General features: G+C 41.4%; 1 protein-coding gene across 1 annotated transcript in view; it reads right to left on the bottom strand.

Annotated features, from left to right (window-relative positions):
• Positions 1–23,899, bottom strand: part of LOC132825764 (hemicentin-1-like) — a 436,368-nt gene that overhangs the window by 25,829 nt on the left and 386,640 nt on the right. The window contains exons 89-96 of the mRNA XM_060841228.1: positions 23,254–23,424; positions 21,748–21,918; positions 11,406–11,576; positions 6,589–6,759; positions 4,517–4,687; positions 3,619–3,768; positions 2,636–2,773; positions 1,872–1,993 (exon numbers count right to left, since the gene is read on the bottom strand). Coding sequence (XP_060697211.1) covers positions 1,872–1,993; positions 2,636–2,773; positions 3,619–3,768; positions 4,517–4,687; positions 6,589–6,759; positions 11,406–11,576; positions 21,748–21,918; positions 23,254–23,424 — 1,265 coding nt within the window. The remainder of the gene's footprint in view (positions 1–1,871; positions 1,994–2,635; positions 2,774–3,618; positions 3,769–4,516; positions 4,688–6,588; positions 6,760–11,405; positions 11,577–21,747; positions 21,919–23,253; positions 23,425–23,899) is intronic.

Here is a 23,899-nt window from a genome sequence, read left to right as displayed (position 1 = left end):
ATTTGCCGATACATGCTCAAAAAGTGTACAGTCTGCAGGCAGTTAATACATGTAATGTTTTGTAAATTCCACTTTGGAAATAGAACTTGTCTGACACAAGATTGGAATACAGACAGACTCCAACCTCATATCTTTAATGCATTGTCTGAGGTAAGATGTCACCTTTTGTTATAAAACCTTAATTTATCTCGAGAAGGTGACTTAAAAGTAGCTTTGGAATTTACATATTAATGAACCAAAACCTGCATTCTGAAAGATGAAAGATTTGACAATCCAGATTTGTTCAATATATCACTGTATGATACTGTAACCTTTTGTTATAAATTCTGTGTCTTATGATCTTATATTCCACAACGACCTGATAAACAAGCAGCACTCCGAAAACTAATGATTCCAAATAAACCTGTTGGGGCTATAATCTGGTGTTGTGTGATTTCTAACTTTATTATGGAGATTAAGCCAGGGCATCTAGAACATTCCAATTCAATCAGGCAGAGTCAACATGGGAAATCATGTCTAACTAATTTAATAGAGTTCCTTGAGGAAGTACAAACAACATGGATAAGGGGAACCTATGGAGGTAGTGTACTTAGATTTCCAAAAGGAATTTGACAAAATTTCAAATCAAAGGTTACAATGGAAAATAGTAGTGCATGGAGTATGAGGACCATATTAATATAGGTAGAGGATTGGTTCGCTCATAAGAAACACAGAATACACATAAATGGTTCATTTGCCAGTTGGGAAGATGTAACAAGCAGAGTTCACAGGTATTAATGTTGGTGCCTCAACTATTCAAATCTGTATCAATACTTGGATAAAAGTATTGAATGTATGGTCGTTAAATTTCTAATGATACAATAATACATTGGAAACTAAGTTGTCATGAGAACATAAGGTGTCTGAAAATGGTAGACAGGTTAAGTGAGCAGGCCAAAAATTGGCAGACAGCATATAATGTGGGAAAATGTGTACTTGTCCACTTTGGCAGGAAGAATAAGCAAGCAACATTTAATTTAAATGGAAAGCGACTGCAGAATTTTGAGGTCCACAGTGATGTGGTATCCTAATACTTGAACTACTAAAATTTAGTATACAAGAATAGCAAGTCACTAGAAAAGCAAATGGAATTTTAGCACTTATTACAAAAGGAATGAAATACAACATTAGGGATTTTTGCAATGATTGTGCAGGACACTGGTAAAACCAAATTTACATTACTGCACACAAATTTGGTCTCTTTATCTAAGAAAGGACACAATTTAATTTGATGCAGTTCAGAAAAAAATCACAGGCCTGATTACTGGGTTGAGGGTATTAGTTTATGGATGATGGATGAGGAAGTAGGATCAATATCCTTGGATTTTAGAATAATGAAAGGTGATTTTCTTGACACACATAAGATTCTGAGGAAACCTGACAGAGTGGATGCTAAGATGATGTTTCTCCTCATGCAAGAGACAAGAGAGAGAGTTTAAATATAAGGTGATTTCCATTTAAGATGAAGACTAGGAGAATGTTTTCACTGAGGGTTAGAACCTGTATGTAATTTTCTTCCTCAGAAAGTAGTGGAGGCAAGGTCATTGAATATTTTTAAAGCACAGTAAAATACATTCTTGACTGACAAAGAAATCAAAGATTTTGTGGTGGTAGCAGGAAAATGGAATTGAGGCCATGATCTTATCAAATTATGGAGCAGGATTGAGGGGCTGAATAGCCTCCTTTTAATGATAATTCATGTGATTGTATGTACGCTTATAAGTAGGTAAGACGCACAAAATCTGTCCTGAAGCTTTCCCTCTTACTCTTCCAGTTAGTTGTTTGCTGCTGGTTAACTATGAAGAACTGCACAGCTGAAGAGATCTACCCACCTTCACAGCAATGTCTGCACTCTCTATGTTTCTGGGGATATAACCATTGATCACTACGTCAAACAGTAGGACACCCTCTGTGTCTACTCCCCGGGCAACGTGCGTCATTCGTAGGATCTCACCTGAAAGTCAGAAGCTGCAGTCAGTGTGTACCTCTTCGCATTGCCTTAGTGACACAATCAGACAACCCAGGGAGCTTGGGAGTCTGCTTCAGCCACAGAACACTCTCTGATACTGAAATCAAACAGATCGTCATCTCTGCACACACAAGTTTATTCTGGTCTTGTGCAGGGGCACTCTTGCATTTGGGAGTACATTATGATAAATTGAACAGGACATGTATGGCCCCAAAACCCATCCCCAATTTTTTTGAAAATTGATTCTTCCCAATGCTGCTCCTACCAGGGCCAGAACATGGAATGCTCCAATCAAGACAGGACAGAACAGCAGGGGATTTCTCCCTATTCAATGTGGGCCTGAAGTCTCAAGAACAAGATAGTACTTGCTTTACATTTGCTGATAGATATTTATTCCTCAATCAATGTCATAAAATGCACTGACTGCTTGCTGCTTTGGGATTTATTGTGTGTGAACTGGCTGTCAGACTCCTTGCATTACAAGAGTGACTACACTCCATAATTCTTTTTAAAACGCTTTAAGATAGTTGGTGCTTATGAAAATGCCCCATGAAAGTAAGCTGTTCTATCGTCCAAAATACATCCTCTTCTCTCTCCAGTGTTCTCTATGCAGCTATACACAATTACCTGTTGCAAATTCCATTTGAGATTCTTGCCTGAAAACTCCTTTAGTCAGAATGAAGCCATTTGCTGTGCCTGGTGCAGGAAAGGCCACCGACCAATAAATGGGGGTAAATACTGAGGCGAGTACTCTTACCAGGGGACCTGAAGGGCAGAAGTGCAGGGTAAAAGAGAGACAAAGATATAATATTTTGAAACAACTGAAAAGAGAATAATAAAAATAAAAACGAGTAAAAACTGAAAATGCTGGAAATACTTATCAGATCCGACTGTAGCTAAAGACAGAGAGAGAGAGAAAAAGAAACAAATTCAATGTTTCAGATAAATGTCTATTCTTCAGAAGTGTAAAGGGGTGTTACGTAGGCAGGGAAAGGGTAGGTCAGGGGATTTATGCATTCTAAATGGGGGATCCGCAGGCCGGGGGATTAAAACAAGGGTGATATCAGACTGAAGAATATATGGACAGTAAATATACAAGGCAGGCAATGGACACAGATTTCATCTGTGCCAGCTTAATACACAGATACATGGCATGTCTAACTGGGGCACAACAAATGGCCTCCCCACTAAGCTAGAGAGACAGGGAAGAAAAATCAACAATTCTTTCACATTTCAGATCATTGTCTAATAATTCCCTCTTAGTGGTGCCAAGGTTGAGGTCATCTGTGATTCCACTCATGGTTGAATGCCTGCCAAGTAACAGAAAGAAGGCAAATGGGCAGAGTACTAGAGTGAGCTAAATTAAATGCCAAATAGAAGCTTTCATCGGAGATGAAGAGAGAATTGGTAAGAAAATTGCCTGCTACAGGTCATCAAAGCACTACAGTCAGAATAAGAGAACAAGTTGAAATATATATAATGTTTGGCGGGCAGGAGGTTGGAAGTAATTGGGGGAGGGATGGGGAGGAGATATCAAAGTCCAATAGAAAGCGACGGCAACGACTTATGACAAAGTGCAGCCAAGTGCCTCCAGTCAGTGAAATACCAACCGATTGTGCTTGGAATGTTCTGAATGTTTGCCTGAAGGGTTGTAGTGCCTGCAGCTGCATTAGCTGTGATGTTTGCATCAAGAAATGCGATTCCAAATTCTTTGTCATTAATGATTCCAATCAGACTGCCCCTGGCTCTCCCTGGAACACCTGGAACGAAGGGGTAGCATCTGTTACTGCAGAGTCCAAAGCTTTACCGAAAGACAAACAGCTCTTTTACCCCTCACCAGTCGGTGTGGGTGTTTTCCACTGCAGACATTAAGTGTTGATTTTAAGCATTTCTCATAGTCTAGACACATTGGACAGTCTCGAGCGAGGGGCACAGTGTCAGGATAAGGCATCAGTCATTTAAAACTGAGATGAGGAGAACTTTCCTCATTCAACAAGTAGTGAATCTTTGAAATTCTCTATCTCAGAAAGTTGTGGATGTTCAGATGTTGAGTATATTTAAGACAGAGATGAATAGATTATTAGGGAATAAGGAGTCAAAGAATATGGGGGGGGCAGGAAAATGTTATTGTAGATGATAGGCTATGTGGGCATTGCATATTTAATCATGCTCTAGGTTCTATATGATATATCTTATGTTACTTACTTGCTAATCTCAGAAGTATACAGTGCTGCCAGTGCAGTATGCCCTCTACCACACTGCAAGTGTCAGTCTGGATTTTGGCCTCAAGGTTCTGATGCTGAACTCTGCAGCCATGACCCTTGGGCTCAGAAGTAAACATCCTGTATCAGCTAAGACACAGCCAGGGTCACTTCCCAGCAGAAAGAGGAAGCACATCAACACACAGGATTTGAATCCAAGTCCACTGAAGGCTTGGGGTATTCACTCACTGCATCAGCCAATCTTTAAATAGTGTTTTATTTTACCACCAAATGATAGCCTTTTCACCTGGACACGGGTGGTAGCTGCAGCTGGCTGTTTGGAAACTCTCTCCAGGGCAGCCTCTTCCATTGCCGTTCGGGGGAGGACTGTTGCACTGCCGTTTTCTCAACTGTGTCCCTCCTCCACAAGAAGCTGAACATTCACTCCATGGTTGCCATGGGCTCCAACCACCATTCACTGCCATAAAGAACATTCATATAGTATGACAGAACACTTAATCAACAAAGAATTAATAATACAAGTTAAAATAGTTTCAAGGTGTCAGGCATAATTGCAACCCATTTTCCAGAACTTGATTTACATGTTGTGACTTAGAGGTTGAAAAGGATGTTGTAATCTAGTAGTGTTAGTGCTGCATTCTGCCATTGCAGTAAACAGTGCTTCATATCCAGCAGATCAGCTTCATATCAAAGTTGCATTAAAATAAGTACAGAGGTCCAAATATGAGAGCATCAGGAGATTGTTACAGCAGAATACGTCTTGGCGGCAATGACACAGCTGTGAGTATGCCAGGAAGCAGCAATGTAAGTTTAAAATCTGTTTTTTGAAGACTTAGTTTAATCACAGTTTGAATAACAACGTGTTCAGCACCACCTGTCTTACTATCTTGAGCAAGAGAAGCCTAATTTTGGACCCAGATTTTGTTCCAGCACAAAAATGGCAGATTAGTCTCAGCAAATGATCAGTAAAACATTGCCAGGGAAAGTGAGGAGGCTGACTGCAGGAGTGGACTGAACAAGTCAGATCCCAGACTGAAGTTTAGCTTGACTGAAGTCTTCCTTTTTTTGTTTTAACGAGGTGCTCGCTCACTGAAAGATAAACATGCAATGTTGCAGATTTGATTTTAACATCAAAAGTTTATCACATGAAAAAATGAAGGTAAAATAGAATAAACCAAATCATTTTCTTAAAACACAGATTTAAACATGTCAAAAAATAGAATCCCATTAATCCCAAAAGCAATTTTTACAGTACTCACGCCAGAGAGAATTGCCTCTATATGTCACATAGGGTTTGACTTAGCCATGGCTTCCATTCCCAGTCATGTGAATCTGACAGCTTATTCTTTGACTTGTTATAAACTGAGTATATACTGTCTCAGCTTCAAATAACTCCTTTAGACTTTAAATGTCTAGTGTGGAACTGTTACTAAACTCCTGACACTGAAGCAACCTATTTTGAAAATTCTGAGCTATTTTCTCCCTTTTTCAGGAGCAACTGCTTTCCACAATCACCTTCAGTTTAGAGACCTACAGAACTTCCAAGACTGAAGCAACCCCACTTTTTTCTCCAGCTATGGCTGGTTCCCCAATCAAAAAGAAAAAAAAATGAACCCTTGACCTTTCAATCTGCAGCATAATACACAATTGTTTACCTTGCTTGCTTGTAAAAGTTTCCAAGCAAAAGCCCATTACTTTCAAGGAAGTTTTTCTCTCACGTTGTGTTTTTAAAAAAAAATCTCCACAGCTACAGGAATACTTACATGTTACTTATTAAGTCTGTTGAGAAACACGGAAACTAATATACCACAAGTCAAATCAAACTCAAAAGTAAGCATGTAAATATACAAAATTCACACAACTTATAACACAGTACAAGAAACATGGAAACTAGGTCGATCGGGAATATTCTTGCCTGTCTTAACTTGGGTTTGTTTAGTGTTGCAATTGTTGCATTTGGACAGTAGATGGTGGAATTATCTAACTGTTCAGAGTTGGCGAGCACAGCCATTTCTTAGTTCATCATAACCCAGACTCAAATAACATCATCTCACGTGCACAAATTCTAGCAGTCGTCAGTGGGCAGCAATCCCAATCTGTCAGGTTCGATTTTTCTTTTCCCTGTCTCAGAGTGTGGGGGAGGGATCACGGAGGTTGATGACAGAATCATGAGCCAACAGAGGAGTGTTCTATTCTTTAAGCTTCAGGGCTAGAAGCTGGAACTTTAACTTTGCTGCCTTAGCCCATTGCTCGAAAAGCATTGCTCACTGTGCAACATTGGTTCAAATGAAGCAGGAAAGCACACTCCCCCCTTCCACACTTTCTCACACTATTGCCCAGCTCTCAGTTTAAACTTACCAGGGCACAGGTCTATACCGCAGCGCTGCATCTGCACATTTACCCCTGAACAAATATTGCCACCGTTGGCAGGGGCTGGGTTGCTACATGATCGGTAACGCTTGCTTTGTCCACCGCCACAGGTCTGACTGCATGGATTCCAGGAGCTCCAGGAGCCCCAGTTCCCATTCACTGCAAACACGAAACAGATTTCACTCAGCAGGAACAGGTCAAATCAAATCACCGCTTGTTCACTGTCAACTCTCCTGACCAAATGCTATTCTTCTTCTCCCACATGATTTGGAGGTGCCAGTGTTGGACTGGGGTGTACAAATTTAAAAATCACACAACACCAGCTTATAGTCCAACAGGTTTATTTGGAAGCACCGGTTTTCGGAGCGCCGCTCCTTCATCAGGTGGTTGTGGAGTACAAGATCATAGGACACAGAAGTTATAGCAAAAGTTAACAGTGTGACGTAACTGCAATTATATATTGAAAAAGACCTGGATTGTTCGATAAGTCTCTCATCTTTTAGATTGGGCTTACTGGTTTCAGTTCTTTCATAGGTAAATTCAAAAACTTCCTTAAAGTTACATGCTCAAGTGAACTTTAATAATAGGTGCCATTTGGCCCAGGTAATGCATTGAAGGTGTGAGGTGCCCTGTGTGAGGCTGTCTGTGCCCCAATGTTCAGACTGATTCTAAGCTAAAAAAGAGATCTACAGAATCTTACATGGATTCATCCAGTTTTTGAGCAAAATAAAATGTAATTTTGAAAGTACACCACAAACTTATATGTGGGTGTTTGTGTGCAGTGGGGTGTTTATGAGTGTGAGAGAATGTGTGTGAGTGTAAAGGGGTATAAGTCTGTGAGAGGGTGTGTGTGTGAGTGTGGGAGTGTATGTGGAAGCGTATGAGGGAGAGCTTGTGTATGAGAGAGAGTCTGCGTGAGTGTATGGGTTTGTAGGAGTGTGTGTGTGTCTGGCTGTCTGTGAATGTGTGTGTAGTGCAGTGAGATTACCTGTAGTGTGACATGAACCCAAGGTCCCGATTGAGGCCATCCCTATGGGTAACGAACGTGGCTATCAGCCTCTGCTCAGCCACTTCATGTTGTTGTCTGTCATGAAGTCCGCCTTGGAGGATGGTCACCAGAAGGTCCAAGGTTGCATGTTCCGGACCGCTGAAGTGTTCTCCGACTGGGAGGGAACACTCCTGTTTGTTGATTGTTGTGCAGTGTCCATTTATCCGTTGCTGTAGCCTATGCTTGGTCTCACCATGCCTCAGGCCATCCTTGCCTGCAACGTTGGCTGAGTCATATGAGTACCCACCATGTACATGGTGGGTAGTGTCCCCACGTGCAATGGTGGTATCCATGTCGACACTCTGACACGTCTTGCAGCATCTGCCATGACAAGGTTTTATAGTGTTGTCCTAAAAGCCGGGCAGTTTGCTGCGAACAATTATCTGTTTGAGGTTTGGTGGTTGTTTAAAGGTGAGAAGTGGAGGCGTGGGGAAGGTCTTGGCGAGGTGCTCATCCAGACTGATAATGTGTTGCAGGCTGCAAAGAACATGGTGGAGTTTTTCAGCTCCTGGGAAGTACTGGACACCGATGGGTGCTCTGTCAGTTGCAACTCGTGTCTGTCTCTTAAGAAGGTCATTACGGATTCTCGCTGTGGCATGTCAGAACTGGCAGTCGATGTGTTTAGCATCGTACCCCATTCTTATGAAGGCATCCTTGAGTACTTCCATGTGCCCGTCAAGTTCCTCCTCATCTGAACAGATCCTGTGTACACGTAGGGCTTGTCCATAGGGAATGGCTGTTTTAATATGTTTCATGTAGAAGCTGAAGAAGTGTAGCATTGTGAGGTTATCCGTGGGTTTGCGGTAGAGTTAGGTGCTGAGGTGCCCATCCTTGATGGAGATGCATGTGTCCAAGAATGAGACAGATACTAGAGAGTAGTCCATGGTGAGTTTGATGGTGGGATGAAACTCATTTATATCACTGTGTAGTTGTTTCAGTGACTCCTCGCCATGGGTCCAGAGGAAGAAAATGTCGTCAATATACCTGGTGTATAGTGTTAGTTGGAGGCCCTGCATAGAGAAAAAGTCTTGATCGAACCTGTGCACGAAAATGTTGGCATACTGGCGTGCAAATTTGGTCCCCATGGCTGTTCCATGTGTCTAGATGAAGAACTGATTGTCAAAGGTGAAAATGTTGTGGTCGAGGATAAAGTGGATGAGTTGTAGGACAGTGCTTGGAAAGTGACCATTGTTGGTGTTGAGTACTTAGGCTGTTGCTGCAATGCTGTCGTTGTGGGGAATGCTGGTGTAGAGTGCTGAAACATCCATTGTGATGAGAAATGTTCCCAGTTTGAGTGGTCCATGGGTGCTGAGTTTTTGTAAGAAATCTGTAGTGTGGTGACAGACACACACACACACACACACACACACACACACACACACACACACACACACACACACACACACACACACACACACGTATACCCCTTTACACTCACGCACGTACACACTCTCTCGCAGACACCCATATCCCCTCTCCCCACAACATACACACACCCACATGGACATACATACACATATAAGTTTGTGATGTACTTGCAGAATTACAATTTATTTTGCTCAAAAACTGGATGAATCCATGTAAGATTTTGTAAATCCCTTTTTTAGATTAGAATCAGTCTGAACATTGGGGCACAGACAGCCTTACACAGGGCACTTCACACCTTCAATGCATTATCTGGGCCAACATGGCACCTATTGTTAAAGTTCACTTGAGCCCGTAACTTTAAGTTCTGGAATTTACCTATGAAAGAACTGAAACCAATAAGCCCATTCTAAAAGATGAGAGATTTAACAAACAATCCAGGTCTTTTTCAATATATAGTTTCAGTTACATCACACTGTAAACCTTTGCTATAAATTCTGTGCCCTTAGATCTTACACTCCACAACCACCTGATGAAGGAGTAGCGCTCCAAAAGCTAGTACTTCCAAATAAACCTGTTGAACTATAACCTAGTGTTGTGTGATTTTAACCTTCTTCTCCCATAGTCACACTTTTTCTTGAGGGCCATTGGGTCATTATCACACTTCTGTCTGTGAGAGTTTTCTGAGGTAAATTTCCTGCATCAAAATAAGGGCTTAGAATATCGTGAGATGGCGAAAGGTGCTAAACAAATGCAAACAATTTTTCTTTATTACATATAAAAGGGAAATGTTGATGAGGCTTTTCCAAGTTTTCAATAAACCTGCATTATAGCTGACCACCCAAACTAATGGAAGGGATTTGATGTTCAATTCACTGCTTCACTGTGGTAAGGTCTGATCTCAACCCAATGCCTTTAGATGGCAACATGGCTGAGATTAGGACTTCACCACTGACATGGTCAATGACTGCCACTGAGTTTGTGCTGTCCTGTAACACACAAATGTAATGAATTACTGCCCCCATTGCCAATCCTATATTTTCTATAAGCCTGAAACAATTCAAATTTTCAGGCTAATTTATGTAATACATATAGCACAAAAAAAGATCAGCCATCTGACTCAATCAATTTATGACCCACTCAAGCATCTTTGGCTAATTCGATCAACATAACCCTTTTTTCCCTTTAAGGAAATATATGGATGAGAAGTGGGTTTTGGCCAAATAGCCCTTGAACCTGCTCTGTCTTTCAATAAAATCATGGCTGATATGTTTGTGGCTTCAGCCCCCACTTTCCTGTCTTCCTTCATAATCCTCAGCTCTCTGGTCAATCAAAAATCTGTCTAACTCCACATTAAATAATTCCAATGACTCAGCCATCACTGATTTTTGGGGAAAGTAGTACCAAAGATTAATAACCTGTTGAGAGAAAATCATTCTCATTTTCAGCTTATTCCTAAATTGTGTCCCCTAGTTATTGTCTCCCCAACAAAAGGAAATATATTTTCATTATCCAAGTTATTTAGTTCCCTCAAAACTAAGTAATTTGGAAGATTATAACCTTAGAATGCAAATCATCTGGACCTGGAAACTTGTCAGCCTTTACGTCAGATAATTTTCCCTGCACTTTTTTCCTGGTGGTGGTGATTGTTTTAATTTCCACCCTCCAGTAATTGATTTACAAGTCAAAAAAAACTGAAGAACTGCAGATGCAGTTCTTGATTAGAAGAGTCTTTTGAAGTATTCTAAGTCTTCTACAATCAAGTCAGACACAATATCTGTTCAACACTCTATCATTTCCTTGCTTACTGTGAGCAATTCCCCACACTGTCCTTCTATAGGATCAACACTAGATTTAGTTATTCTTTTCCTGTTTAAAATATTTGTGGAAACTGATTATTTTTATATTACTAGCTAGCTTCCTCTTATACTCTTTCACCATTTCTTTAGTAATTCTTTATGAGTTCGTAAACTCTTACCAACTTTTTGACCTCGACTAATCATGACAGATTTGTAGTGTTTCTTTCAAATGAATAAATATTCAACTTCCTTCTTTAGCTCCAGATGATACATCATTCTCAAAGAATTGTTCTTTCTCAAATCTTTGCTTAGTGTTAATAAATATCTCCTTAGACGTCTGCTGCTGCATTTCCACTGTCCCCCGTTCAACCTAATTTCCCAGTTGTCTTTGTTCTACTCTGCCTTTAGCCTTTTCTTTGTCCATCTCACTTCTCCTTCAATGTATTCATGCTATTTGCCTCACCTACTTTGTATGGTGTTGCCTCACATTTTCACAACCAGCTATACAATGAAAATTCTCCTGAATTCCCTCTTGAATTTATCACCATAGACTAGTGAGGCCCATACACTTTACCTGATTGGCTTGTTCTTACCTGGGCATGGCTCAGTGTTGCACCGTACTACATCGACATTACTTCCTTCACATAGGTTGCCTCCATACTGAGGCGGTGGATCAAAACATGAACGGGTCCGCTGGTGGACTCCTCCCCCACAGGAAGCTGAGCAACGTGACCAGCTGTTCCAAGCTGTCCACTGTCCATCCACTGTTGGAAAGACACAGTTACTAAAGTCGTCTTTGAATTCAAACACTGCTCACAACCTCTCAAGACACCAACTGACTAGAATTACAACTGAAGCTGAGGTTCAACCTCACTATTTCTGGAATTGACCTGATATTTTTCCTAATCAATCTGCTCAGAGATGTGATAACAAACCATTGGAACAGGTAGGACCCGAGCCCGGTCCCCTGGCTCAGAGGCAGGGACATTACCACACTGCCACAAGCCCCCTGTAATTGATTGGCTTGGCATGAAGCTAATTGAGTGAAACTGAGGCTTAATGAACTAGCTTTCATAATAAAAAACAACTTGAATTATTCAGCTGGAAACTTTAGTGATGGTAGTTAATGGATGAAAATAAACATGGGTGATTTGGTGATGGGGAAAAAGGTGTTCAGTTTTATGTAAGAGTATTTCTGGATATAAAAGAAAGAAATAAAGAATTTGAGGGATCTTGTGGTTCAGTGGTACTGCCCCTACCTCTGGACCAGAAAGACAAGATTCCATCAACTCCAGATGTGTGATAGCAACTCTGAACAAGTTTATCAGAATTTTTAAAAATACTCATGAGTCAAATGGAATGGTATCAGTGCAGGTATTATGGTATGTCAATTCTTTCATTAAGACAAGTGAATGGCATTATTTAGTTAAGTAGTTAGAAAACTTGCTCTGCAATCTGGCTGAGTGATTAAGGTGATGGACCAAAAATCTACAGAGGTGGCCCTGGGAGGTTTCCATCTGGCCAACTATACTTCTTACCATCCTCGATGATCACATTGCCTGAAGAAATTGGCTATCAATGAATTCAAAATCCATAGAAAGGGAATATTGTGGCATATAGTAGCATCCCAATCCTGAGACCAGAAAGTCTGGATTCAAATCATACCTTAAAATGTGATGGACACAAGGGTGTGTCACTCTGTATTCAAATCATTTAATAAAAAGAAGTAGACAGTTGGGTCTAACCTGCCATTCGGGGGCACAAAGTGGAGGGCTCTCACCATTGGAGTCTACCCTTTTATCTTTGGGATTTTGACATAAAGGATAATGCATGTAGCATTCTTGTGCAACAGGAAGTTAAGGTGGGTGAGTTCACAGGTTTCCACATTGTTTCCATTCACTGTAGCCTTGGAGAGTCTAAGTTTCATGTGTACACAGGTTGCATCAGAATGTAGCCCTTCTTCCATTATTTGAAGGGGCTGCTAATTAATTTCAGTTGCACCTCATCTTCATGCTTCGGATCTTTGGCACCCATTGTACAGGCAGGGCAGACAAACTGAAAGATATCCATTTGGCTCTGCTTAGGGGCTTGGTCAAGGTAGCCATTAACAAATCCCACACAGCTGGCCATGGAAAGGATCAACATATCTGACTGGCTGGCTCTCTTTTGCAGTTACTCTCCACCTGGAGAGAGAGTATGCTGCATCTATTGGTACACTTGAAGTGTTCCATGACTGGTGGATACTTCAGGGGCTGGAGTGCATGAGCTCTACCCGTAACAACATTTGTCCCTTTAAGGATCTGTCACCTTGGTTTAATTTAAATTGCATTCTCTCAGAGGAATTATGCAAAGTGGTGACCAGAACTGTCCAGAAAACCCCAGCTGTGTCTTAACTGTGTATTATATAACTCCAGCATTACATCCCTGCTCTTGTATTGAATACCTCACCCTACGAAGGAGAAAACCCATACTATTTACAATGTTATCCATCTGTCCTGCCACCTTTAGGGACATATGGACACGCATTTCAAGGTCTCTAATTTCTCATAGCATCTCATTGTCTTATACAGTCCCTACAATGTAGATAGAGGCCATTAGCCTATTGAGTCTGCACCGACACTCCAAAGAGCATTAACTTCTATCCCTCTCAATACTGTCCTGTTTATTGTATATTTCCCTATTTGGTTTGTCCTGTTCAAATGCAGAACGTTATATGCTTCCTGACTGAATTGCATTTGCCACTTTTCGGGCCACTCAACCAACCGTTGCTTTCTTCTTATCATCAAGAACTATTCCCTTTATCATCAACTATCCAGGCAATTTTTGTATCATGTGCAAATTTCCCATTTATGCCTCTATTTAATTCCAATTCTTTAATACATACCACAAACAGCAAGGGACTCAAAACAGCCCGATGGAACACCACTGGAATCTGCTTTCTATTTGCAAAATCATTTGTTGACATTACCCTTTGCTTCCTGTCACTGAGCCAATGTTTGGATCCAAATGGCCATGCTTGGATCCCATGGGCTTATATTTTTCTTAACAGTCTGTCGTGTCTTTCTCTTGACTCAATGGACAGTTTGGAGAGTGAAAAGAAACAGATGGAGAAAGGGAGAGAGAGAGGATTGTGTGTAGATCTACAACGTTGTGCAGCCAAGCACAAAAGTATGGTCACAGTTTGTAACCTGTTGAATTTCTTAGCTCAGCTCTGGCTGTGAAAGCTGACTAACGATAGAAAGGAGGTAACAGCAAAACCAAAGAGATATATACACATGTATTCATGCTGTTAGGCATTTGAAATAGAGACTTTAACTCTTAGTTGCTTCACTAGACTTCAATAATCTAATATGGAATTTGAATGGTTTGACCAAATAACTATTCTGAACAATTTATTAATAGTTCATAATGAAAATAATGAAAATCTACCAAACAGGTAGATGAGAATAAGCTGGTTGATGTGGTGTATATGGATTTCAGCAAGGCGTTCAATAAGGTTCCCCATAGTAGGCTTTTGTACAAAATGCGGAGGAATGGGATTGTGGGAGATATAGCAGTTTGGATCAGTAATTGGCTGGTCAAAGAAAACAGAGGGTGGTGGTTGTTGGGAAATGTTCATCCTGGAGTCCAGTTAGCAGTGGTGTACCGCAAGGGTCGGTGTTGGGTCCAGTGCTGTTCGTCATTTTTATAAGAGACCTGGATGAGGGTGTATAAGGGTGGGTTAGTAAATTTATAGACGACACTAAGGTCGGTGGAGTTGTGGATAGTGATGAAGGATGTTGTAGGTTATAGAGAGACATAGATAAGCTGTAGAGCTGGGCTGAGAGGTGGCAAATGGAGTTGAATGCGGACAAGTGTGAGGTAATTCACTTTGGTCGGAGTTACCGGAATGCAAAGTAATGGGCTAATGGTAAGATTCTTGTTAGTGTAGATGAGCAGAGAGATCTCGGTGTCCAGGTACACAGACCCTTGAAAGTTGCCACCCAGGTTGACAGGGTTGTTAAGAAGGCATACAGTGTTTTAGCTTTTATTAATAGGGGGATTGAGTTCCGGAACCACGAGGTTATGCTACAGCTGTACAAAACTCTGGTGCGGCCGCACTTGGAGTTTGTGTACAGTTCTGGTCACCGCATTATAAGGAGGATGTGGAAGCTTTGGAAGGGGTGCAGAGGAGATTTACTAGGATGTTGCCTGGTATGGAGAGAAGGTCTTACGAGGAAAGGCTGAGGGACTTGAAGCTGTTTTTGTTGGAGAGAAGAAGGTTGAGAGGTGACTTAATAGAGACATATAAGATAATCAGAGGGTTAGATAGGGTGGACAGGGAGAGCCTTTTTCCAGGAATGGTGATGGCGAACATGAGTGAGCATAGCATTAAATTGAGGGGTGATAGATATAGGACAGGTGTCAGAGGTAGTTTCTTTACTCAGAGAGTAGTAAGGGTGTGGAATGCTTTGCCTTCGACAGTAGTAGATTCACCAACTTTAAGTACATTTAAGTCATCATTGGACAAGCATATGGATGTACATGGAATAGTGAAGGCTTGATGGGCTTCAGATTGGTATGACAGGTCGGCGCAACATCGAGGGCCAAAGGGCCTGTACTGCACTGTAATGTTCTATGTTCTAAATGTTCTATACAAACAAGATAATACAGACAATTAGGCCTCTGTGAGTAAGCTTGAAGGCTGAGGAAGGTGTTCAAGGGAGTCATGGAACTGTTCGTGGGAAACAAAATGGTATGAGATAAGAGATTATAGAACATAGAACATATAAAAATACAACACAGAGCAGGCCCTTCAGCACACAATGTTGTGCTGAGGATTAATCCTAATCTAAAATAAAATAATGTAACCTATGCACCCCTCAAATCACTGTTGTCCATGTGCATGTCCAGCAGCTGCTTAGATGTCCCCAATGTGACCTGGATAATAGAAATCGGAGAAAGAATATCCGTCTTCTGGGCCTCCCTGAACAAGAAGAGAAGGGACAGTTAGCAGCATTTCTGGAGCGATGGCTGCCGCAACTTTTAAACCTGGGGGCTGAAACTGACCGGGTAAGGGTGGAGTGGGCCTACCGGGTCGCAGTACGCGGATCTGGCCCAAACCAGCGCCCACGCCCGGTCCTGTTCCGGCTGCAGAGTTATAGGGAGAGGCAGATACTCCTGGATGCCTCCAGAAAGCTTGGAAAGGATCCTAAAGCCATGATCCATGAAGGATCCAAGATTATGTTATTTCAGGACTTCTCCCCGGCTTTGGCACGAAGAAGGAAGGCGTTTGATGAGGTGAAGAAATGTCTAAGGAACTTAAATATTCAATACACCTTACGCTACCCAGCGACGTTATGCTTTAACCACGAAGGATCCGAGTATAATTTTAGATCACCAGAAGAGGCTAAGGAACTTTTAGACTCGTTTAAATAAATCATAAGAGACAATTTATGTTGGCTTGCCTCTTCCACACTCCGTGGGGAGAAGTGGATACTTTACTCTACTTTACTTTTGCTTCTGGGAGCAGGGTTGTTTTCCCTTGCTATTTTATGTTATTATACTTAACTGTAATTTGTTGGAGTTGTAATTTTATAGTTATGTGTGTTTGTATGTGGCATTGATGCTATCAGATATACTCAGGTATGGGTGGGGAGGGGTGGGGGTGGGGCGCTCACTGTTAACTCTAGCTCGGTATTATATCTAAATCCTATTAAGGAGCGCCCGGGTCAAGGGTGGGACACTGTTTGGGAGAGGATATGGTGGACCTTTAGAAAGGAAGTAAGGCCCCCTGAGAACAAGGGGGAGGATATCCATTTAAACATTTTTTTTTGTTCTTATTGTTTGGAAATAGTTTCCTTTTTATTATACTGTTATGAGTGTATTAGAGAACATTTTCTCTTGTTTGAAGGATGTAAGTGACTCAACTATACACTCTGGATAATTGTGGATTAGATTAGTAGTTAACTGAGTTTCATTGTTTTTCTTTCTTCAGTATCATTCCTTTGAATTTTGATGATTATATATTTAAGATCTATTTTTATATTAATGTTTGTGCTTGAAAGTTCTGTTTATTTTTGTAAATCTGTCAAAATATTAAATTTCTAATAAAAATATCTTTAAAAAAAAAGATGTCCCCAATGACTCTGCTTCCACCACCACTGCTGGCAACGCATTCCATGCATTCACAACTCTCTGTATAAAGAACCTACATCTGATGTCTCCTCTATACCTTCCTCCTAAAACTTTAAAACCATGACTCCTCATGGCAGTCAATCCTGCCCTGGGGAAAGGTTTCTGGCTATCGACTCTATCCATGCCTCTCACTACCTTGTATATCTTGATCAGGTTACCTCTCCTCCTCCTTCTCTCCAGAGAGAAATGTCCGAGCTTAGTCAACCTCTCTTTGTAAAACAAGCTCATCAGTCCAGGCAGCTTCCTGGTAAACCTTCTTTGCATCCTCTCTAAAGCCTCTGCATCCTATAATAGAGCGACCAGAACTGGACACAATATTACAAGAGTGGTCTCACCAGGGTTTTGTAGAGCTGCAGCAAAACCTCGTGGCTCTTAAACTGATTCCCCTGTGAATGAAAGCCAAAACACCATATGCTTTCTTAACAACCCTATCCACTTGGGTGGCAACTTTGAGGGATGTATGCACTTGAACACCAAGATTCCACTGTTCCTCCACACTGCCAAGCGTCATGTCTTTAATCCTATATTCAGCATTCAAGTTCAACCTTCCAAAATGCATCACATCACATTTATCCAGGTTGAACTCCATCTGCCATTTCTCAGCCCAGCTCTGCATCCTGTTAATGTTGTGCCGCAGTCTGCATCAGCCCTCGATACTATCAACGACACCTCCAACCTTTGTGTCATCTGCAAATTTACTAACATACCCCTCAAACTCCTCATCCAAGTCATTTATAAAAACTACAAAGAGCAGAGGCCCAAGGACACCACACACCACTGACCTCCAGGCAGAATATTTTCCATCTACAACCACTCTCTGCCTTCTGTCAGCCAACCAGTTCTGAATCCAGACAGCCAAATCTCCCTGTATCCCATACCTCCTGACTTTATGAATAAGCCTGCCCTGGGGAACCTTATCAAATGCCTTGCTGAAGTCCATATACACCATATCCATTGCTCGACCTGCGTCAACCTGTCTCATCACCTTCTCAAAGAACTCAATAAGATTTGTAAGGCATGACCTGCCCCTCACAAAGCCATGCTGACTGCTTTTGATCACGCTATGCTTTTCCATATAGTCATAAATCCTATCTCTCAGAATTCTTTCCAAAACTTTGCTGACCACAGACGTAAGACTGACTGGTCTGTAATTACCAGGTATTTCCCTATTACCCATCTGAAAAGAAGAACAACATTCCCCTCTCTCCAATCCTCTGGTAAGACTCCCGTGGAGAGTGAGGAAGCAAATATCTTCGCGAGCGGTTTAGCAACCTCCTTTTTCATTTCCTGGAACAACCTAGGATAAATCTGGTTTGGCCCTGGGGACTTATCAATCTTAATGTTTGCTAAAATTTCCAGCACATCAACTTCATCAATCGTGATCTGTTCAAACCTGTATCACAGCTCCTCAAAGTTCTCACTCACAACATGGTCCCTTTCCTTCGTGAAAACTGAAGCAAAATCCTCATTTAGGGCTTCCCCTATCTGCTCAGACTCCACACACAAGTTCCCTACACTATCCCTGACTGGCCCTACCTTTTCCCTGACCATTCTCTTATTTGTCATGTATGAGTAATATGCCTTTGGGTTCTCCCTAAGTTTCTTTCTAGTAAGCCTGTAATCCTCTAAAACTGTGCTAGATCCTTGCCTCCTCCACCTTACGTAAGCTACCTTATTCCTTTTGACAAGAAGCTCCTCTATTCTCATCATCCAAGGCTCCTTAATCTTACTCCTTCTTGTCTGTCTCAGAGGAACAAATTTATGCATCAACTCGCAACAACTGCTCCTCAACAGTTTCCACATATCTGTTGTGCCGTTTCTGTGGAACAAGGACTCCCAATCTGTACTTTGCAACTCCTCTTTAATTTCATAGTGTCATAATTTCCTTTTCCCCAATTAAATATCTTCCCATGGTACCTGCTCCTCTCCACAGCTATGGTAAATGTGAGGCAGATGTGGTTACTGTCACCAAAGTGTTCTCCCACCGCGAGATCTGACACCTGTCTTGGCTCATTGCTGAGCACCAAATCCAAAATGGCCTCTCCCTTCACCGGCCTGTCTATATACTGAGTAAGGAAACCCTCCTGAACACACCTGACAAAAATGGCTCAATCCAAACCATCTGCACTAAGGAGGTTCCAGTCAATATTAGGAAAGTTGAAGTCAGCCATAATAACAATCCTGCAACATTTGCATTTTTCCAATATCTGCTGGACGATAAGTTCTTTGAACTCCCTATTGCTATTAGAAACCCCCCAATGAGGTGGCTGTTCCCTTGCTGTTCCTAAACTCCACCCATACTCACTCAGTAGACAAACCTTCCTGGACAACCTTCATTTCTGTAGCTGTGATGCACTGTCTGATTAGCAATGCTATACCTCCTCTTCTTTTCCTCCCTCCCTGTTCTTTTTTTTAGCAACCAATCCTGCCCCTGTGAAACCCACGTCTCCGTTATGGCCACAACATCATAGTCCCAAGCACTGATCTATGCTCTAAGTTCATCACTCTTATTTCTGACAGTTCTTCTGTTAAAGCAGACACACTTTAACCAATCCCCTTGTATCATCACATGAAAAACCTCCCTGATAGATTCACTACATCCTGTCACTGCCCCATCTACAACTATTGCACACCACCACCCCCCCTCAGATATGTAGCTCTGGTAACCATCCCCCTGCCAAACTAGCTTAAACCCTCCTAGATTATGTAAAAACTTAGTCCATCAAGTTCAGAAAGTACATTTTACAGTCTCTAGAGAGTCATGGTTGGCCTAAGATACTCTGTAGCTGAGATAAAGAACATGCTATACCATTGGGCACTTTACATTAAGGGAAAATTTTACAGGACAATAAGATTCTGTTAAGTTAACGCTGAGGTCCAGCCTAAAAAGAGTGATAAAGTATGAAACTTTGGAAGGCTTCAGTACAGTCAGGCATTGTAGGAGAACTCTTAACAGTGGATTTTTTCATCTCTTTCGTAGTTCATGATGACAAGATGTGAGACACCAAGAAAGAAAAAGAAGGAAGAATTATTTGCAATGCCAAGTGTCCTGTCTGACCTAGGTCAGTGTTCACTACTTGTTACAGTTGCATATCTTGCTATGTAACTCATGTGCTAAGATTGGTTAGCTCAGTTGGCTGGATGGTTTGTTTGGAGCGTGGTGTGATGCAAAAGTGTGGGCTCAACACCTGCACCAGCAAAGCATGAAGGAATCTCCTTTTCAACTTCTTCCCCTTGCCTGAGGTATGGTGACCCTCAGGTTAAACCATTACTACCATCTCTCTCTAATGAGACAGCGGCCTCTGGTCTGGTTAGATTATGGCAATTTGTACCTCAATTTAAACCCAACATGCCCACAGTTTTAGTTGTGATCTATTCTGATTGATGAGATAACTGATAACAGCACCTGTTGTGCTTGAGTGAATTTCAACAATGCTTTGTTAAATCGATTGGGAAAAGTGATCCCATCAGCAATTTTCTTCCCCTTTCCTGTGATATCTGCGCATGAAGCTGGCTGAAAATGTACAAAAGCCAGTGTACTCAGGGTATAGGAATTCCCTCAAGAATTTGGAGATTGGTAAAGTGCAGACCTGGGCATTTTACGGCCCACTGGCCATATCCGGCCCTTTGGTCATTCCTGTCCAGCCTGCATGAGGTCAACCTTAAATTAGATCAGAAATGAAAAAGTATTTATGCTATGCACGCAATCCAACTGTGTTGCTTTTGTTTTGAAAAGGATGCTTTTTTTATTTACATATGGACGCACATGCATGTGTATGTGCGTATGTGTGTGTGTGAGTGAACAGCTAAAAGTGATGCTTGTTGGCTAGCCCTCAAAATGTCAGCTCACGCCCAAAAAAAAAGGAAGGTTGATACGGAACGCCGCGTTTTTAACAAAACTCATCATAAACTACGAAAGAGATGAAAAAATCCACTGTTAAGAGTTCTCCTACACTGCCTGACTGTACTGAAGCCTTCCAAAGTTTCACACTTTATCACTCTTTTTAGGCTGGACCTCAGCGTTAACTTAACAGAATCTTATTGTCCTGTAAAATTTTCCCTTAATGTAAAGTGCCCAATGGTATAGCATGTTCTTTATCTCAGCTACAGAGTATCTTAGGCCAACCATGACTCTCTAGAAACTGTAAAATGTACTTTCTGAATTTGATGGACTGCTAGATATTTATTTACAGAAATCAGAGGTAAAGCCGTGTGCTTGGTTTGTGGTGCACAGGTCGCTGTGTTCAAGGATTACAATTTGAATCGCCACTGTGTGACCAAACATGCCGAGAAGTACAACTTGTCCGATCAAGAGCAGGTAAAGGAGTCGGATTATTGTTTCACTGTTTATTTCTTCTACATTTGACCTACTCCACAATTTCATATCTTCATTGTAACAGAATATCCTTATTCTTTTGATTATAAGTTTCGGTGCAAACTATATAATTAAGTACTTTTTACAATGGGAGAAAATTAATACTGAGCAGAATTATGTTCAACTTATTGTTGGTTCGGCCCTCCAACACAACTCAGGTTTCTCATGTGGCCTCTTGGAAAAATTAATTGCCCACCCCTGGTAAAGTGAGTCACATAACTCAGTAACCATAATATGTGAGAATGAAGCATTACAGTGTGAAGCAAGTCAGAATATATCTGAGGTGTGCATGTTTTAAATCTGATAAACTGGTGAGCAAAGCCCTCAAAAATTGCTTAAACACAACTCTTATAATTAGAAGGACTGATCTGATTTTTTCTTACCAGGACATGGAACAAAGATGCATTTTTTCACCTCAGTCGCCTTCCCCTCACATGGCCGACCTCCGTGCTGTGTGGGTGGATCACTGCAGCTTCGCCTACGGGTTTGGTTTCCCTGTCCACAGCTTTGGGAGCATCCTTCCCATGCACCCCAGAGGGACCACTGCCCATGAACTAAGAAAGAATAAACACTTTTGATTAGAAACTATTGGCAGCATAGGAGTTGCACTTTGGTTTGCTGGTTTCTTTTTGAGTTGCATACTGAGCCTATCAAATCAGAAACGGTCCCAGTCTCAATGCTGGACTTAGACTAAACTAACAAAATTTCACTCAGGTTGGCTACAATTAGCAATGGCCACAGGGGAGTAAAACTGAGCAAGTGACTTGGAATTAAGTAATGGCTGACAAATCCTGATCAGGTATAAGCATTAAGAAGGGACATTAAGTAATATAGCGACTAAGGTATGAAATAAATTTATTTGATATTAAGTATCTTGTGCATGTACAACTTGCTAGTTTTGCATGAGTTTTGGTCATGCTTTCATGCTCAGCTTTTAACATTGAAAATGCTTGTGTAAACATTTAGATTGGAAATCCTGAATGCAACTGTTACCCACAATGATGAAAGTGTAGGCTTTGGCCAGTTGTTGATGCTGTGAAACAGTTTTCTGAAGTTTCTCAACAAACTCTATTGCCATTTTTGAATTCAGACAAAAAAATGTTCAACCTACAGGTACTTTACAGGACTGTCTTGATATTTGGTGCACTTGTTCCATGTCCTGGTATGCACGCTGCCAAACTTTGTTTCTAGTGCTTCCTTTCCATTTTTCAGATTTTGAATTGATACATACGGTATGGCAGTACACACACTGTGACTCTGCTGTACCCCCAAGTGCCTGGTCCTGCCTTCCACTCTGATCGGCCTATAAATACTTAGACAGAACTCCTGCCTCCCACCCTCCACCCACCTCCTATGTGTTCTGGACAGTAACCAGTAATGGTCTTGATATCTTCTCACCTCTTTGGTTAATCCCCTGCCTTGTCTCATAATTTCGCCAGCACTAGGTCCTAACTGTCTCCCTGCTGCTCCCACAATTATGGCACTTATTACTGTAACGACTGAGATGAGGAGGAATTTCTGCACCCAGCGTGTGATGAACCTGTGGAATTCTCTGCAGAGGAGCGCAGGCTGAAACACTGAATGTTTTCAAGAATGAAATGGGTGTAGTTCTAAGGACTGGAGAGATCGAAGGGTATGAAGTGAAAGTGGAAACAGGAGATTGAGTAGGATAATCAGCCATGGTCTTATTGAACAGTGAGGCAGGATCAAAGAATCAAATTGCTTATTCCTGTTCCTATTTCCTATGTTTCTGAAAATACACCATTATTTATAAAGCATTTTCAAACACAGATGGTTATGACATGCAGTGTACAGATGCAAATCTTTCTTTCTTTAGCCACTTAGCAAATATATTGTGATGAAGTAATTACAATATTTTACATCCTTACCTGGACAAGGCTTTGCATTACATTGCCTTGACTCTACATCCCAGCCATGACATGATCTTCCTCCATTGGCCGGTAAAGGATTGTTGCACAAACGGATTCGCTCTTTGATCCCTTGGCCACAGGTAACACTGCAGGGTCCCCAGTTCAACCATTCTGAAAATCCACCATGCACTGTGAAAAGTGGAAAAGGTTGCACTCAAATGGAGCCTCATTAATGGGACCAGATCGCACTTGCCTTTAGCAAACTCATGCGATGGATAGAAATGAAAAACCTGGGCCTTTTCTTTTCATTTTAACTTTTATTTTGTCTACCTGATCCAGGCAATCCCATGCTGCGTATGACTCAAAATGCCTGACTCAAAATCCAGCAAAATCCAAACTCCAACACAACCTGATGCTGAGCTCCTGGTTTTGGGATAGTGAACTGTCATCTTCGAATCCCCAAAAAATTGGCACCATCTTTATAAAGCCACTACATAATTTGAAAGACCTCTACAAGGCTACCCTTCTGCACTCATCTTTCTAAAAGATAGAACACTAGTCTCTCCTGATTGTCATAATCTCTCAGATCTAGTATTATTTTGTGACCCCTTTTTCACCATCTCCAGCGTGTCTTTTTGTAAAATAGAGGCCAGAATTGTCCTGG

The sequence above is a fragment of the Hemiscyllium ocellatum genome, chromosome 21 (assembly GCF_020745735.1).
Source record: "Hemiscyllium ocellatum isolate sHemOce1 chromosome 21, sHemOce1.pat.X.cur, whole genome shotgun sequence".
Lineage (NCBI taxonomy): Eukaryota > Metazoa > Chordata > Chondrichthyes > Orectolobiformes > Hemiscylliidae > Hemiscyllium > Hemiscyllium ocellatum.
This window is presented reverse-complemented; position numbering and strand designations above follow the sequence as displayed.